This window comes from Mchenga conophoros, linkage group LG23, assembly GCF_057382185.1.
Source record: "Mchenga conophoros isolate Kocher_MC1m ecotype Shallow Benthic linkage group LG23, M_conophoros_male_GT1.1, whole genome shotgun sequence".
NCBI lineage: Eukaryota > Metazoa > Chordata > Actinopteri > Cichliformes > Cichlidae > Mchenga > Mchenga conophoros.
Genome location: NC_140547.1, coordinates 39,615,082 through 39,630,167, shown reverse-complemented (window position 1 = coordinate 39,630,167; position 15,086 = coordinate 39,615,082). Strand labels below are relative to the sequence as shown.

Sequence of the window (15,086 nt, the reverse complement as noted above, 5' to 3'; positions counted from 1 at the left end):
GTAATCAGAACTGAAGCTGCACAGACAGGGCTTGAGACAGAGCGAGACAGCTACAGTACCTGGCTCTTTCCCCTGAGAATTTGCAAGACGTGGAGTCTTCACACAGGTCCCCCAGGCTAAAGCACATACACTACTCAGCCCTGCAACTATGGGGGTTTTACATCATCACAGTTTACAGGAATTGACTTTAATAAATGATCGCAGGATTTCCCACAGATTCAGATTCTATTAGAGGATGTCAGGCCTGTAAATTGGGTATGTGGACACATAGGTGTGGCACATGCTGCGATAGGAGACACACATACAATCTGAACAACTAAATCACGCCATTTATACGTTTCCTTTCTGCAAATTATTTTATCTGCCAAATACTTTGTGACAAATAACTCGTGATTACAACCAGTTGCTTCTCACGTGAGTCTCCAACTTCACCATCTTGACCGTAGCCCTTAGTCTGCACTGAATCAACTTCTCCAGCTCGCAATGGATCAGGGGGAAGATATACCATCGCCAGCCGGAACTCAAAAAGGGAAAGTTGGAGGAAAATCCCACAGTGGAATAAGATCTTATCTGGGGAAGGAGCTGTATGATAATGAGGACTGCCCAGACAGTGACCGGCCCAGCGAGCCACTTTTTGAATTTGTACTGCCAATCATGCAAAAATATGTTACTTGAGATGTCCTAATGGAAAAATTGTTGTGTGCAGATGCACGCCATCTAACCATCTAATCAAATTTTTGCAATCTTTACATAACACCCCCCCAGAAATCATGTGTTTTAGTCACACCATAGCTGAGATTAAAGTCAGAAAACTACTGTGTCCTTTACTTTTAATGTTTCATCAGTATACTGGTGCTTTGCACGCTCCAATTTTAGAGATCACACTGCATAATGAGCAGAAATCTTCTCTATACAGACACATTTTGTCAGGAGACATAGCCGTTTTCGCCACGATAACAGATAAAAGCAGCTGGAAACTGCTAATTGGTGAGGTCTACATGCCATTATGGCAATGCACAGAGGGCCTGTGCAGACTCCACAGTTTACCCTGCACATGGTCATAAACAAACACACACACACGCACACACAAACAGTGATTAAACTCAGGTTTTTGACACTGTCCCTGCTGTCAGCGGCCACGGACAAGTGGAGAAATGTGCGGTTAAGTGGAGAAATGTGCGGATAATGTGGGTGCTAAGTGGATTCTCCTGGCAGGAGCAACCGCCTCATCTGGTCAGATCTGCTCGGCCCTCTCTGGCAGCTCCAGAGCTGGACTGTCCTCGCAATGAGCTGCCTCTATTAAGAGGAAGGCCACAGACCGCTAAGTCAGCGTCTCGTAGCGGCTCCTAATTAACATGCTTTGTGAAAAGCAATCAAGGCCCAGGCGTGTTTTTAATAGCAGGCTCACATTTTAACCCGGTGCAGCTTGTGCACCCGCGGCGCGCCGCTGGGAGAATCGGCCATGACTGCTGGGCAGAGCGGGCACGGCTGTGGCTGTCAGTGAAGCAGACAGCTCAGGGGACACTGAGTGAGATGAGCTCCCCCGCCTGTTCGTGTGGCTGTGGAAATGTTTGTGTGCGCCTCTTCACTAAGAGGAAGCAATCCATCGAGCCATCCAAGACACCTAATCTGTCCTTCCATCCCTGCCACCACGGCTCCTCGAATCCCCACATGGCAGCCTCTTGCCTCGCCTTGTGGAGGGGAGAGGGAGGGAGGGTGCCTGGGCAGAAGGCTGAAGGAGGGGGAACCGATAAGAACAGGGCCCGTCACCAATCCTAATCCCCAATCACTCACAGGACAAAGCCTCCTGTCCACCACGCACCTCCCCAACTGCAGCCACATTGAGGACATAAAGCAGTAAACTTCCACCTGCCCACTGAGATACCAGAGCTTAAACAGGGCGCTATTGTACAGGTAGACAGCCACGGCTGCAGCCGGCACCACTCACACCCATCCTTGCTGAGATGAAACACACATAAGGTGCGCTATCACACAAGGACAGCACAATCGCACGCTGCTGATTAATAAAAAGGTCAGTTCGGCAGAATGATTAATGCTCAAGTGATTGCAGCAGGGAGCAGAACGCTGCTGTGTGTACGTGAACACTGGAAAGAAAAACTCCAGTCACAAGAAAACAATACTCCTCGCATTCTTACCCATTAGCTACCTAGTGATGGGGCCAGTAGAGCATTATATGTATTATATAAAAATGCATAAACTTTAACAGAGCAGCATTAAATTGGTTGGACTATTTTTGACCCACCTGAACTGGCAGATCGCTGGATAGTTTCAGAAGATGCCTAGCACAGTGGACTCCCTGAACCCTATGACAGCAATAATCTGAGTGGCCCTGCAGGACGCTTAACTAGGCCAGGCCTTTTTACTAAAGTTGATCATGCTGAAATGGAAGAAGACAACCCCACCTTTCCACAAACTCCTGGGTGGAGGACATACTTTAAATTGAAACAACTGAGACAGAGAACTGAGGGCTGGCAGCAGCTTGAGAACCCCTGTTGGATAGTGATGAGGGAAATTTTATTTTTTATATATTCCTCCGCTAAGGAGGCACGTAATCAGTGTTGTTAGCCAATGAGAATACAAAACACAAACCTCATGAAACGGAAGACCTGAGTGGTGAAGACTGGAAAAAAATGGGACAAAAGCCATTATATTATACTTTCCTTGAAACTGCTTTAATGGAGGATGCACTCTTATGATTATATTTATTTATTAATCATAGGGGAGCAGGTTGTTCTTTTCTCTCTGATGGTGTGCAGCAATGTTTGGGTGCTATGTGTCAAAGTAACATCCACAAGAATGCCAGCATCCACAGTGTATCAGCAAAACACTGCATTGTTGTTACTCTCTTCACCTGATACCCAGATGTAATGTGGTGGCTGAGAGGTGCACTTAAAAACTTTTTAAAAAATAAATAAATAAATTATGTAAGAATCACACAGTGCGTGATTCTTTCAGTAAAACTCATTAATAGGACAGAAACTCTCTTAATTAAAAAAAAAACTCGAATATATTTAAAAGTTTTTAACTTTCAACAACACTTTGACTTGCTTGGCATAAATAAGTGCCATAAAGTGAATTCGGCTCAATTTTAGCTGCAAAATTAATTGTCTGTAAGCAATAAATAGCTTTTTTCTCCGTCTTATTTAAGCTAGCTGCTAACGTTAGCTCCGATAGTGAAGACGTCATAACCTGTAAATTAGCCGTGTCACGTGATCCACACCCCAGCCCAAGTTATGAGCGCTACCCCTCACAAAATGCGAAGAATGACTGGAATGAAATGTTGTGTCATGTTGGTTCTGTATTCATGGAGAATAGCGTGAAGTAGCGCAAAGACGGCGCTTACCTGCTCCAAAATCCTGCGGTACCTCCGCGTAGCTTGTTCGATTAAATCCCGGACTGTCCACCCAGCTTTGCAGGGAACCACCACAGAGGTGTCCCCGAAAGTTACCGTAACTTTCATTATAGCAACAAGTTCAGAAAAAAAAATTGTTTAAAATAGTTAAGGAAGTAATCCAAGTTTCGGTGATCTCTCGACCCGGAGCTTCTCCCGGTGTTGGTGACGGACAAAGTGGCACCTGTCTGTCGAAACTGCCGCAACAGGTGTCTCAGGTCTGGATGAAATCACCTTAAAGTCACTAATCAGAGGTTACCGAAATACAGCGACGTATAAAACTCCAGAAGACATCTTATTTTGTGGGAAAAGTGGAAGAAAAAGCGGTTATCACAGTCGCCGAGAGTGACTTTCTGTCATGTTGCGCTGTCCGCCGATACACCCAAACAAAACAAACCGAGACAGGAACCCGGAAGAAATCACGGTGACTCTGGCACTCCAGGGAATTACATTCCCACTGACATACACCACCCACACTTTATGGGTTATTTCTACAGGCTTCATTAATGCGCATGACAATAGTTAAACAGGTTATGTTTCATATAACGCTAATACAGGCACAAAAAGAAGTACCTGTATGTAAATGTGTATTATTCAAATTTCATGGGCTGTTGCATAAAGATTATGAATAGAGTCAAAAACAAAAGCATCAGGGTGGAGTCAACTGTAACATTGATGTAAATGTAAATTTACATCAATTTTTATATATTATTACCTGATTAAAACCTCAGCTGGGCTGTAAAAGGAAGCAGAAAAAGAAGCACAAAGAAAATGTGGCAGCACAGACTCTGTGAAGTAACAGAGACATTTTTTTTTACCCAGACATCTTAAAAGCAGCAACTAAACAACAAATATACCTCGAAGAAAGTAGAAACTCTGATAGAACTCGGGTGGAAAGATCCAGTCGTGAATGATCACAGCAGATTTGTACCTTTGTTTTTTTCAGTATTGTTTCACTGCACTTACTTTCATTTACAATTACATTTCCAAATGATCATTTTTCCTTATTATTAATATAATCATTATTAAGATTATTGTAAGCGGTGGTGTTGTACTGGCCTTCATTGTATTAGGAAGTGTTCCTAATATTATGCCCACCCCATTAACATTTATTTCCTACCTGTCAGATTTTCTGGCACGTAGAAACTATGACATAAACTCTCTACGTGTGTTTGCTGAGAACTATATTAGCTCCTTCCCTACTCTAGCCCCCATACACCACCTCACCTCCACTCACACACTTTTTCCCTAACCGTTATTGTCTGTCATTTTATGTCATTAGGTGTGCTGTGAAATTGCCTTTATGGATATTAATGGCCACTGACACACTCATGTGCCTTATTCCCCCCGCATTGTTTGGTTCTGCTCTGGGGAATTTTCTCCACATCAAGTCTGAAAGCCACGGCAGCAGATGAATTCATAATTGGGACAAGCAATTATTTCCACTGCCAGTGTAATTCATCCGAAATGTACGGAACGGAACAGCCTCTTTTTGCTTCTTGTTTCATCTCAGTCCATGGTAAACAAGGTGAATTTGGAGGGGGAGTCCAGAGAATGAGAGTCCAAAGGATAGAAGGCAGACTGAAAAAAACAGGAAGAAAGAGAGAATCTCCAATTAGCAAATCCCACAATAGCTGCACATGTCCGTAATCCCTGGGCTCTGATTTTCGAGGCTGAGCATAATTTCACGCCTGGTTTAACACTCTGTTTTCACAGGTACTGAGAGTATATGATGCTGGTTATGTTCCCCCAGCTGCTGACTCACCAGTCAGAGAAACTTGAAAACACATGTTCCACTGCTAACTGCAGTCAACCTCATCCAGGCCAGGGGTGTTTCCATACAGCAATGATAAAAACTGAGAGCGGAGAGAGATTAAACTGTATGGTGTAAGTGCTTTAGCTGTCTTTAAATCCTCATTTCAGTCTGGCCCACTATCATAAAAAGAGGGTTGTTAATTCTAAACATCCGATCTAATAAACAACACCAGACGGGATTCAGTAGCAGATTAAACCGTCTGACATTGGCAGGGAAGATTTTGAAGTCTTTAATAGGCGCAAACGACATACATAACTCTGCTGCTCAACCCACAAATGCATTTTCCTTAGAAATATGTCACCATTTAAGGCATTCCAACGGTATAAGGTTTATTGCCAAGAAGCATTGTCACATTGTTACAACAAAGAAATAATCAGCCAAACACTAATTTTTTCTACTTTTTTTGTTTTGTTCATATTCTCGATCTATTTTCTGAAAGCTGGACTTCTATTGGGACGACATCAGCAAGGTCGACAGATATGACAACACATATAACATTGACCAAATTAGAAACAGCATAAAAACAAGCACATGGAGCAATGTGAGTGGGTTGCAAAGTGGCTTGCAGGTGAACCGCAACTGTAGGTAGACTTAGAGTTGGATGTCTTGAGAACTTTTACGTGGTCTTGGTCTTGTCTTGGTCTCGACGGGCTTTTGACTTGGTCTCGCTGTCTCGGTCTTGCTGTCTCAGATCGACATAGTGGTCGGGAGACTTGGAGTCAACAGTATCCATGACACACAACGTAACATTTGATAATGTGTCATGCGCAAAAGCATCAGCTCTAAGAGCCGTACTTAGAGAGTGCTTTGTGGTGAATCAGAAGAGTCGACTCCCATTGAGCGAGAGCCGGCTCATCACTTAATTTCCTTTCGTTGCTCAGCTCTCACACAGTGGCTCAGCTATGCTCCAATCCCTCCATATCATGGCCAATCACATGCGAGGATATAGGATAATGTCATTATGTGAAAAACAGAGAGGGTGAGAGACGCGACAGTCAAGTGGAGCGTGAGTCTGTCCTCTCAGTAAGTGAGACAGTAGACAGCGGTGAGGAGGGCTGTGCGAGTGCATCGCAAAAACACATAAATATGCCTGACACCCGTAAACGAAGCAGCATCTGGCTGCAGTTTAAAGACTTTTTGTGTCGGTCTCGTCTCGACTTTGTCTTGGTCTTGTCTTGGTCTCGATACCCTCTGGTCTTGGTCTTGTCTTGGTCTCGATACCCTCTGGTCTTGGTCTTGTCTTGGTCTCGATACCCTCTGGTCTTGGTATTGTCTTGGTCTTGGTTTAGGCGGTCTTGACTTCAAGTCTAGGTAGACTTAAAGCAGCCTAGATGATGTGTGATACATAATATGTGTGAGCTGGATGTTTAGCAGTGCATAACCTGATCCAAAGCTGATATGGGCTGGCATTTAGATGTTATCCCAGGATTGTGGCTAAGCTTGACTTTGTGGCCTGTTTCAACTCACACGGCTCTCAGTTTGTTCAAGGAAGACACATAACTTCACGGTGACACAATGACTTTCCTATAGTCAGACTGTCAGTTAATATCAGGCCACTGCTGCGTACAACGGAGAATTTGTAGCTGGCAATGAGAGACTGTGCTATGAAATCTACTAAGAAGGCACAATCATATATTGTTTAATTAGTGCGCTTTATTGCGCTTCCCCTAATCGAAGACGACATAGACACTCTTGTAGCTCCATATGCCAGTCAACTGAACTTGAACTGAACTTGAACATGACCATAATATAGTTCTTCTTCCCTAAAATGTTCCAAAAACAGTGGATGACCGTGACACTGCAATGAAAATTAAAAAACCCCACCATAACCCACTTATTATAAACAGACGGCGTAGAAAAGCTTCCCTCTTTGTTCAACTTGTTCCTGTTTTCTGCACACTTCCTCTATATTTATAAAGAAGAAGAAGATGGTGTACACGCTACAGAGGCCTCAAATACCTTCTCACACTCTAACATGTGAAAAAACCGGATGACAAGATGCCATTGTCAGAAATGCAGTGTCGTAATAAAACAAGCCGACAGTGAGAACCTGCAAAAAAATTTGATCTATTCCCACGTGAGGACGATAGGAGCTGCAGCGTGACCTGAGACGAAGACGAGTTTGACAGCAATATCACGCTGGAGTGTTTGCACAGCATCAGCGCTGTCACTTCTCTGCTCTGTGATGTCACTTCCTCTATAAATAGAGTAGTAGCTTCTGAGCACGCCCTCACCTGTAGCGTTTTTGAGCGAGATGCCAAAAGCAGGCAGTAATTTAAAAGAGCTGAAAGTCTGTTACAAGCTCATATCGAGCATCTCTGAATGTTCTATCAAACCTTTTTCTTTTTCTTTTTTTTTGTCTTTTCAATCTTTTCCTCATCTGGAAGTAAGGCTTGCTTAGCCAGAGTGCTGGTCATCAATAAAAGCCAAGTGATGGTTTTTGTTGTTTTGCTCGTTTCTCTGAGTGCAATTTACAGGGTTGGGTTGTTCGGGTCGATACACGTGTTGATTTGCTTTCAGTCTTCAAGCAGTGCCCCTTTTCTAAAGAGCAAAATTGACATGTTCTCAGCGGCAGTGCCACCACCCCTGTGTTTTAGCTCAGTGTGAGACTGGAGCCGGTCAATAGTTGAGACTTGCTTCACTTCCTGCTGCGCTGCTTACAATTACAGGCCCTGAATCATTGGCGAGGATTACTCATAAAAACCTGCTCTGGCTCTCTGATTGTGTGCGTATGTGTGCCGTAGCTGCACAAGTCGGGCATGAGAGATAGTGTTCGCAATCACAAAATATGACTTTCATTCAGCATGAGGATTTCATTTCAGACCGCAGGTATAATATTCATGATGCAAAATTGCATTTCTTTTGTGTGCCGCTGCTGAAAGGCTACAGCCCAATAGCTAAAGGTGCACGCCTGTGAATTACAAGTGTTACAGGATTGTTGTCTAGAGTAATCACAGTTATTCAAAGCAAAAAGCAAAAAGATATCACCATTCACCGTGATCTGTGGACACACAGAGATGTATATTGTACTTTGGCGCTTATATGCTTACAATTTGGGAGGATCTTTGTGGCGCACTGCTGGCGGCCGACTTCCCGCCCGGTACAGTGTGTAGTGTACGGTGTGTACTGAAGGTGATGAGACGTTTGCAGAATTTTAAATCCGAGAGGAAGTTGGAGGCTTTGATATTCTTCAGTCCTGAAGCGGCGTAGTTAATATATAACATACCATACTTCCAGCTCGGGTATTCACGGCGTTGAAGTACAAATGAGGGGAAATTGAAGAAAAAAGTATTTGTTCTTTCTGTCATAGCCTCGCACGTCTCATCACCATCAGGGGAATTTTCCCAAAGCGAGCCGGATGTGATCTCTTTAACCTCTTTCATAAGTGACCCAGACAACATGATTTCAGGCGAATTATCATTTGAGCTGAGCGTCTGGGGCCATGTGTCACCCACCATGTTAAACACAGGGTATAAACATGAAGAAACGTCCAAGTCTTTATCTTTTGATTTATATTAATATTTCACAGCAAAAGAAAAGGATAGAAACGCACATTAAAAAGAGACAGAAGCCTAAATGGTCCCGAGACACGCCTCCTAGCAATCCAAACACTGCATGAGTAGTTCCACGCTGATATCACACTCAGAGACATATGGTTAGTTTACAATAATAATACAAGTATCAATGAACATATTGCAGGAGAAATGTATTTGATATTAACTGCTGATGAAAAAATATTAATACCTGTTAAAAACAGAGATAGATAATGACATTTTGCATTGTTGTCGATCTCATCCCACACCTGCAAATCCCTCCAAAAATTGTACATTTATTTAAAAAAATATTTTTTACCCGTGTGTGTGGGAAAGCATATTATAATTAAATAATCTCACACAGTCTGTCATTTATGAAACGAATAACACTTTATGCATACTGCAAACACTGGGGAAAAAAGTCAGTAACAAAGAAAGTCCAAAAAGTTCAGGAATTTCTTAATATTAACTTTTAAAGATGTTTATCTGTATTTTTTTAACCACGCATCAAATTTTATTGTTTACTATTAAAACTTTTTTTTTTATTTTAAATCAGTTTTCTTTGTGTTTATTTACAGTAATCACTGAGAAAAGTATTACGTTCAGTAAGCTTCAGGAAAAAAGCTCCAGTTAAAAAGCATCTAAATAAAAAACCTTCCATTTGTTTTCAGTTTCCTGTATTAGCTGCACTATGCTAATCGACATTCAAGCTCATCCTGTCAGACTTCTTGTAAGCAGGTCTGCTGGATTTCTTAGAAAACCTTTCCTCAAAGTTTTCTGCTCTATAAATACTCCCCAGAGATGAACTCGCACATTTGTGGAGTACAGTTGGACACAATCACATCCAAATGAAATGATATGAATGGTCATTGTAGCTCAAGCTTTGTTTTCCTTCAATGGAACCAAACCAGGAAGTCCTAGCCTGAGCTGACTTCCCAAAATGTGGTTGAGTGTACGTTGCACTTGTGGCTGACACCAGGCACGTGTGATCTGAGTGTAAAACACATCTGAAGAAGTGCACTCCGGGGAGGCTGTTGCCAGTGACTGACTCACTGTAAGGTGTTATGCAAGCAGTCAAGCAAGGTTTTTGTTAATCATTAACTTTTGAAGCATCTCCATTGGCAAGAAGCCAGGAGTTATTCCATCATAAAACACACACTCACAAAAACTCCATAGAGCAGGTGTATAAGGAAGAAACAAGGCTGCAGGTGATCACAGCCGGAGGTAGGATGTGGATTTGTCGATTATACCGACGCATCTGCGCGTATTTTCACACAATTTCTGAAGAGGAAACATATTTTCTCACTTTTCTCTGCAAGGAAGCCACACAGGAGTAGTCATTCCATCTTTGACTGTTGCACACACCTAATTAGGCTAATTAGAATTTTCTCAGCTGAAGCCTGGAGTTTAACAAGACACGACTCTCGCCCTTTGCACCGTGCTCATTGATGGGTGAGAATGGGACTTTATATTCACCAGGCAGGTAGCACATCACACACTCTCTCTCACTCTCTCTCGCAAACACACATCCCTTAATGGATCGAATTAGTGCTTTGGCACATAAACCCTGTTTTTCACCCATTCTTTCACCCGCTTTCTTGTTCTCTCGCCGTTTTCTTCTCATTTCCTTCCTCGTTCCTTCTGTCAGAGACAGTCGCCGGGTAATTAAAATCTACACTGAGACAAAAGTAGCTTTAATATAAGTTCATTATACCATGCCAGTCTCTGGATTCGCGGGAGATCTTTTTTAGAAATTTGCTGCCTCGAAACCATGGCAACTGCCACATAACCTCATTTTCCGCCTAATCACAGCGAGAGAGACTGCTGAGCATTGATTTGGGCAATTATGGGGGCACACGTTGGCAACAAAAGCAAACAAGGCAAAAGCAGTGCTAGGGAAAGGTGAGGTTGGAGGTTGGGTGATGTGGCTGGGGGTGGAGGCTGGTGACTTAAGTGCTTAAAGGGGGGGGGGGGGGTGCACGATGGGGCCACATATTTAAATAGTTTAATGGCTCTGAAAGGGCACATTTTTTTTCCGTCTGCAGTTTAGAAAGGTTCCGGTGATGTCATCCTTACACCTCATGCACGATGGTTTTTCTCCTGTGCTCGATCGGCCTGGTGATTTGACCCTAACCCTCACAGCAAGCACCTGCACACATGGGTTATTTCCACGTTCACCTGTATCAAGTTTATGTGTTTGTGATATTAAAGTTTTTAAAATGTCATAAAATCAGTTTCTGCTTTATTTCCTAGAGTTGTTATGAATCCACCACTGATTAAACGTGGCAAAAGTATAGCTTTGCTGGGTCTACTGTTCACTGATGTGAACCAAAGCTTGGCCCAAAGAGTAGCATTGCTTGTTTCTCACGACTGCCATTAAATGTAACTATACATAATGTAAAACATGCATCCACTGAAAGACGAGAAAAAATGCAGTTGGCTTGACTGCAGTATGTGGTCTAGTTAAGTTGCATAGCCTTTGGATAAGCACATTTCCATAAATCTATATGCATAAATGATCTATGCAAAGCTAATTTATGTACATGCATTATATAAATAATTTCTACCCTTAGAGCAATACTTCCTGCACTGTATTCAAACTGCAAATTGCTACATGTACAACACAAGACATGGTTTGAATAAAGCTGGTTTAGAGGAGCATTTTTTGGGCATTTTCTTTATGCCTTCATTGAGATTGATGGGCTGAGCAGAAAATATGAGAAATAGGAGGGGACTGGCATCAAAGATCCAATCAAAAATGAAACCCAGTGCTCTTTGCCCAAAATAGTGTCACCACAAAGTTAATTAAACAGATGGTTAAAAAGTTTTAAGAAGTTGAAGAAACTGAAATATAGTTTTGGGATATTTTCTAAAAACTCATCTTTTTAAAATTGCTTTTAATGAACTATTTCAAAGTGCTGATGTCTAATGTTTTTTGTTTTCTTTTGCACAGCACTTTATTGATATAGCCATTTCAACATATTGATCACAAAGTTTTACTTACTAGCTACTCCTGGCCTGTCTAATTCAAATGTATGTAATACATGTTGTTAGTTTATAGTGTATAATCTCAGAGTGTTGTTAGATGATGAATGCTTTCCTTTTCTACCTTAAAGTTTATTCCATTTCTTATAGCAATGGAGCAATATATGGACATTACCTGCACCTACACTGTACCTGTGAAATGGAAACATGAATGATTGGACTGTGTGATTGCACTTAATAAATGGAATTTTTGAAGAATTAATCAAAAACCTTAAGTATTTGTCCTTTTAGATTTTTTAAGAGGCTACGAGGTAATGAACACTTAAAATAACCTTTAATCAAAAATAGCTGAATTTTGATTTATTTATTTATTTCGTCATTTGGTTTATTAATTAATTTCCTTTTTGGGTTGCATTTACTTTTGTGGGTTTATGCTGCACCTTTTTTAATGTATTTTTGCTTAAGAGTAGCTGAATTACTTCAAGTCCCCGAAATTGAATTCAGTTTGGTTGATTTGTAATTAGAGAAGCCTTCATATTGCGAGAGGCAAAGAAAATGTCTATTTTTCTGATTTTCCAAACTCTCCTTTGTTTCCCATCAAGCTTCAGTCACTGCATGCAAACAAGCCGGATCCTATTACAGGCTGGAAGGGTCATCTAATTGGCTGTGGCCCCTGAGGTCAAAGGCCAGAAAGGCAGAAAGTTGAGAGAGGCTTTACTGTAATAACACCACCTCATTATGGGGTTTCATTACTTTTCCAGCAGGTCAGATGTTTGTTTTGACTGACATGACTTCAAAGGGACGTGACTGGGTTTTGTTGCCGTTATATGATCCTGGTCAATTTGTGGGAATTCTGCACGAGGGTGATTATGACTGGGCTCATATAGAGAAGAACACAGTGAGGTTAGGTCAGAGGAGCAGAGCGACAGAGAGAGAGAAAAAGAAACATGGAACCGCTGTCTCGTGTTTGTGCACGTGGAGTTCTTTCTTGCGGGCATAAAGGTTTGCGAAGTGGCCGTCAACCCAGCTCTCCTGCGTGTGATGGGAGAACTAATGACAAAACATCCAGCAAACACTCTCAATTAAGTTATGCAAATGCTCTAATTGCAAATGCATGACAGTCCGGCCTCACCACTTAACCCTCAGCAACCTGTTTAAAGGCTCCCTATCTTACAGTTTAGCTTGCAAGATGGATTTGTCTCTGGGATTCAATAGAGGAGGAATAGAGGGTGGGTTAGAAGAGAGGAGAGAAAGCGAGTGTGTGTGTGCGTGTTTGTGTGGGTGTGTGCGGTGGGCCAAAGGGGGAAAAAAGAGGGAGATCAAAATTGCCCCCCTGCCAATCAAAAAACCTAATTATCATTCTCAATCAGCACGGGAAAGACACAAAGAGTCCCTCTCATACAATGGATCACTGGTCTAGACCAGAACAATTACTGCATAATTAGTTCATCAGACAATCCCAGATTAATCCAACTTTGATTTGCATGCAGAATTGGGTCGGAGAAAACCCTGAGTTTAAGTATCAACAAGATGTTCCTATTATGCTGGCTGAGAGTCAGGCTGGCAACTGAGAAATGGGTGTACAGAAGGAGCCGGGGAGACGAGCAGTTCAACAAGGCAAAAATGACGCAGTGAGAAAAAGGTCTTGGCCGAAAACTCGAGTTCAATCACCCTGTTACACAGGTTATTGGAACTTTAGCACAGGCTGGTTCCTCAGAAGAGGACGGAGGATCAGGGAGTGCCGAGATTACTTTTGTATCCCTTCAGCTAGCACAGTACAGAGTGATGAAGCTCTTTTAACCTAAATGGCCCCAATTTGAATCTTCCTCCGTAAGTGAAGATTTTGGTGATGAGGGTGTCTCTTCTGTCATTACAGAGCAGACTCTCCGCGGCGCATGATTGCGCGTCTGGAGGTTGTTATTCACTTGACCAGCCTGGACCTGATTCTGCGGGGAGGAGGCGCTCGGTGTGGTTGAAAGGAGCCCTGATCAATGACAAGGAGGAGGTGGAAAGAGGAGAAAGTGGTCTGAACTTGTCACAGGGAAAGCGCCACGCTGGGTTTCTTTCAAAATCGAGCCTCGATCACTTTCTGGGAGAGAAAAGGCACCCTGCTTTCTGCAGACTGTGAATAGACTGTGATTGCCTGTGATACAAAGGGATGGGGGTACAGGTAATGACTGTGTGGTTTGACAGACACCACCCAGCAGCAGCTACATAGCTAGCTGCTCCACCATTTGATTTGAGAGAACCGTTTCTATGGAGACAGCACTATTTGATTGGCGCCATGCTTTTGGGGGCGAGGTGACTTACATACAGCATTTTAGGCAAATTATTATTTAACCCAAAAAGAGGCCTGCACACAATACACACAAGAAATTTCAATTTACAGGTGTATTTCTGTAAAAGTCAGCTATATCATAGACATCATGCAGAAGCTGTGCTTGAGGTAAGAAACAGTCATAGAAATATGGAAATCTCTGGGATCATGTCATGTGCAGGCAAAGTGGAGGCTCCTTACATTCTTTGTTATGTTTAGAAGGATTTTGCTAAATTTGAAAATATGTACATATCCTGTCAACGCAGGAGCAGATGCAGGGCAGCTGTGGCTCAGGGGGTAGAACATAGTCCTTTACTGCTGCTAACTCAAAGATCGGTGGATCGATCCTCAAGTTATTGAACCCTGAGTTTCCCCCCGATGCATCCATCAGACTGTGTGTGTGATTGGGTGAATGACACTTTGAGTGCTAAAACAGGGTTGAGGTCAAGTTCTTTCACACCAAAATTGCTCATCCATGTCTTTGTGTACCTTGTTTTGTGTCATGTTGGAACATGAAGGGGCCATCCCCAAACTGTTGCCACAAAAGTTGGAAGTATGAAATTGCTACAAAATATCTTGCAGATATGCAGAAATCATTAAGAGTACCTTTCTCTGGGACTAAGGATCTGAGCTCAATGTCTGAAAATGCCTGAGTCCAGTGGTGACATGCTTTAAACCAGCGGTCCACAACCTTTTTTGCGCCACGGACCGGTTTATGCCCGACAATATTTTCACGGACCGGCCTTTAAGGTGTCGCGGAAAAATACAACAAAATAAAACTAGTACCGGTACTGAAAAATAGAAGAGTTATTCATAACACACGTGAAAAGACCCAGGAAAACCGAGTTAACGATAAAAACACTAACAAAATAACGCTGAAAACCGATAAAAACCCTGAAAACCATACATTTCACACCTGAGCCTCAACTCTCGCGGCCCGGTACCAAACGGTCCGAGGCCCGGGGGTTGGGGACCGCTGCTTTAAACCACTGCATTTAACCCTTTGCATTGCACTTGCATTGC

At 42.5% G+C, this 15,086-nt stretch overlaps 1 protein-coding gene across 3 annotated transcripts in view; it reads right to left on the bottom strand.

Moving 5' to 3' along the window:
* The window catches only part of pard3ba (par-3 family cell polarity regulator beta a), a 275,607-nt gene that overhangs the window by 205,364 nt on the left and 55,157 nt on the right, over positions 1-15,086 (bottom strand). For 2 of the 3 annotated variants that reach the window (XM_085266405.1, XM_085266406.1), the window contains exon 1: positions 3,365-3,838. The exons of the other annotated variant lie outside the window; for it this stretch is intronic. In XM_085266405.1, coding sequence (XP_085122531.1) covers positions 3,365-3,481 — 117 coding nt within the window. In that variant the 5' untranslated portion in view covers positions 3,482-3,838. Of the gene's footprint in view, positions 1-3,364; positions 3,839-15,086 lie in introns of those variants that run through there. 3 annotated transcript variants of the gene reach the window in all.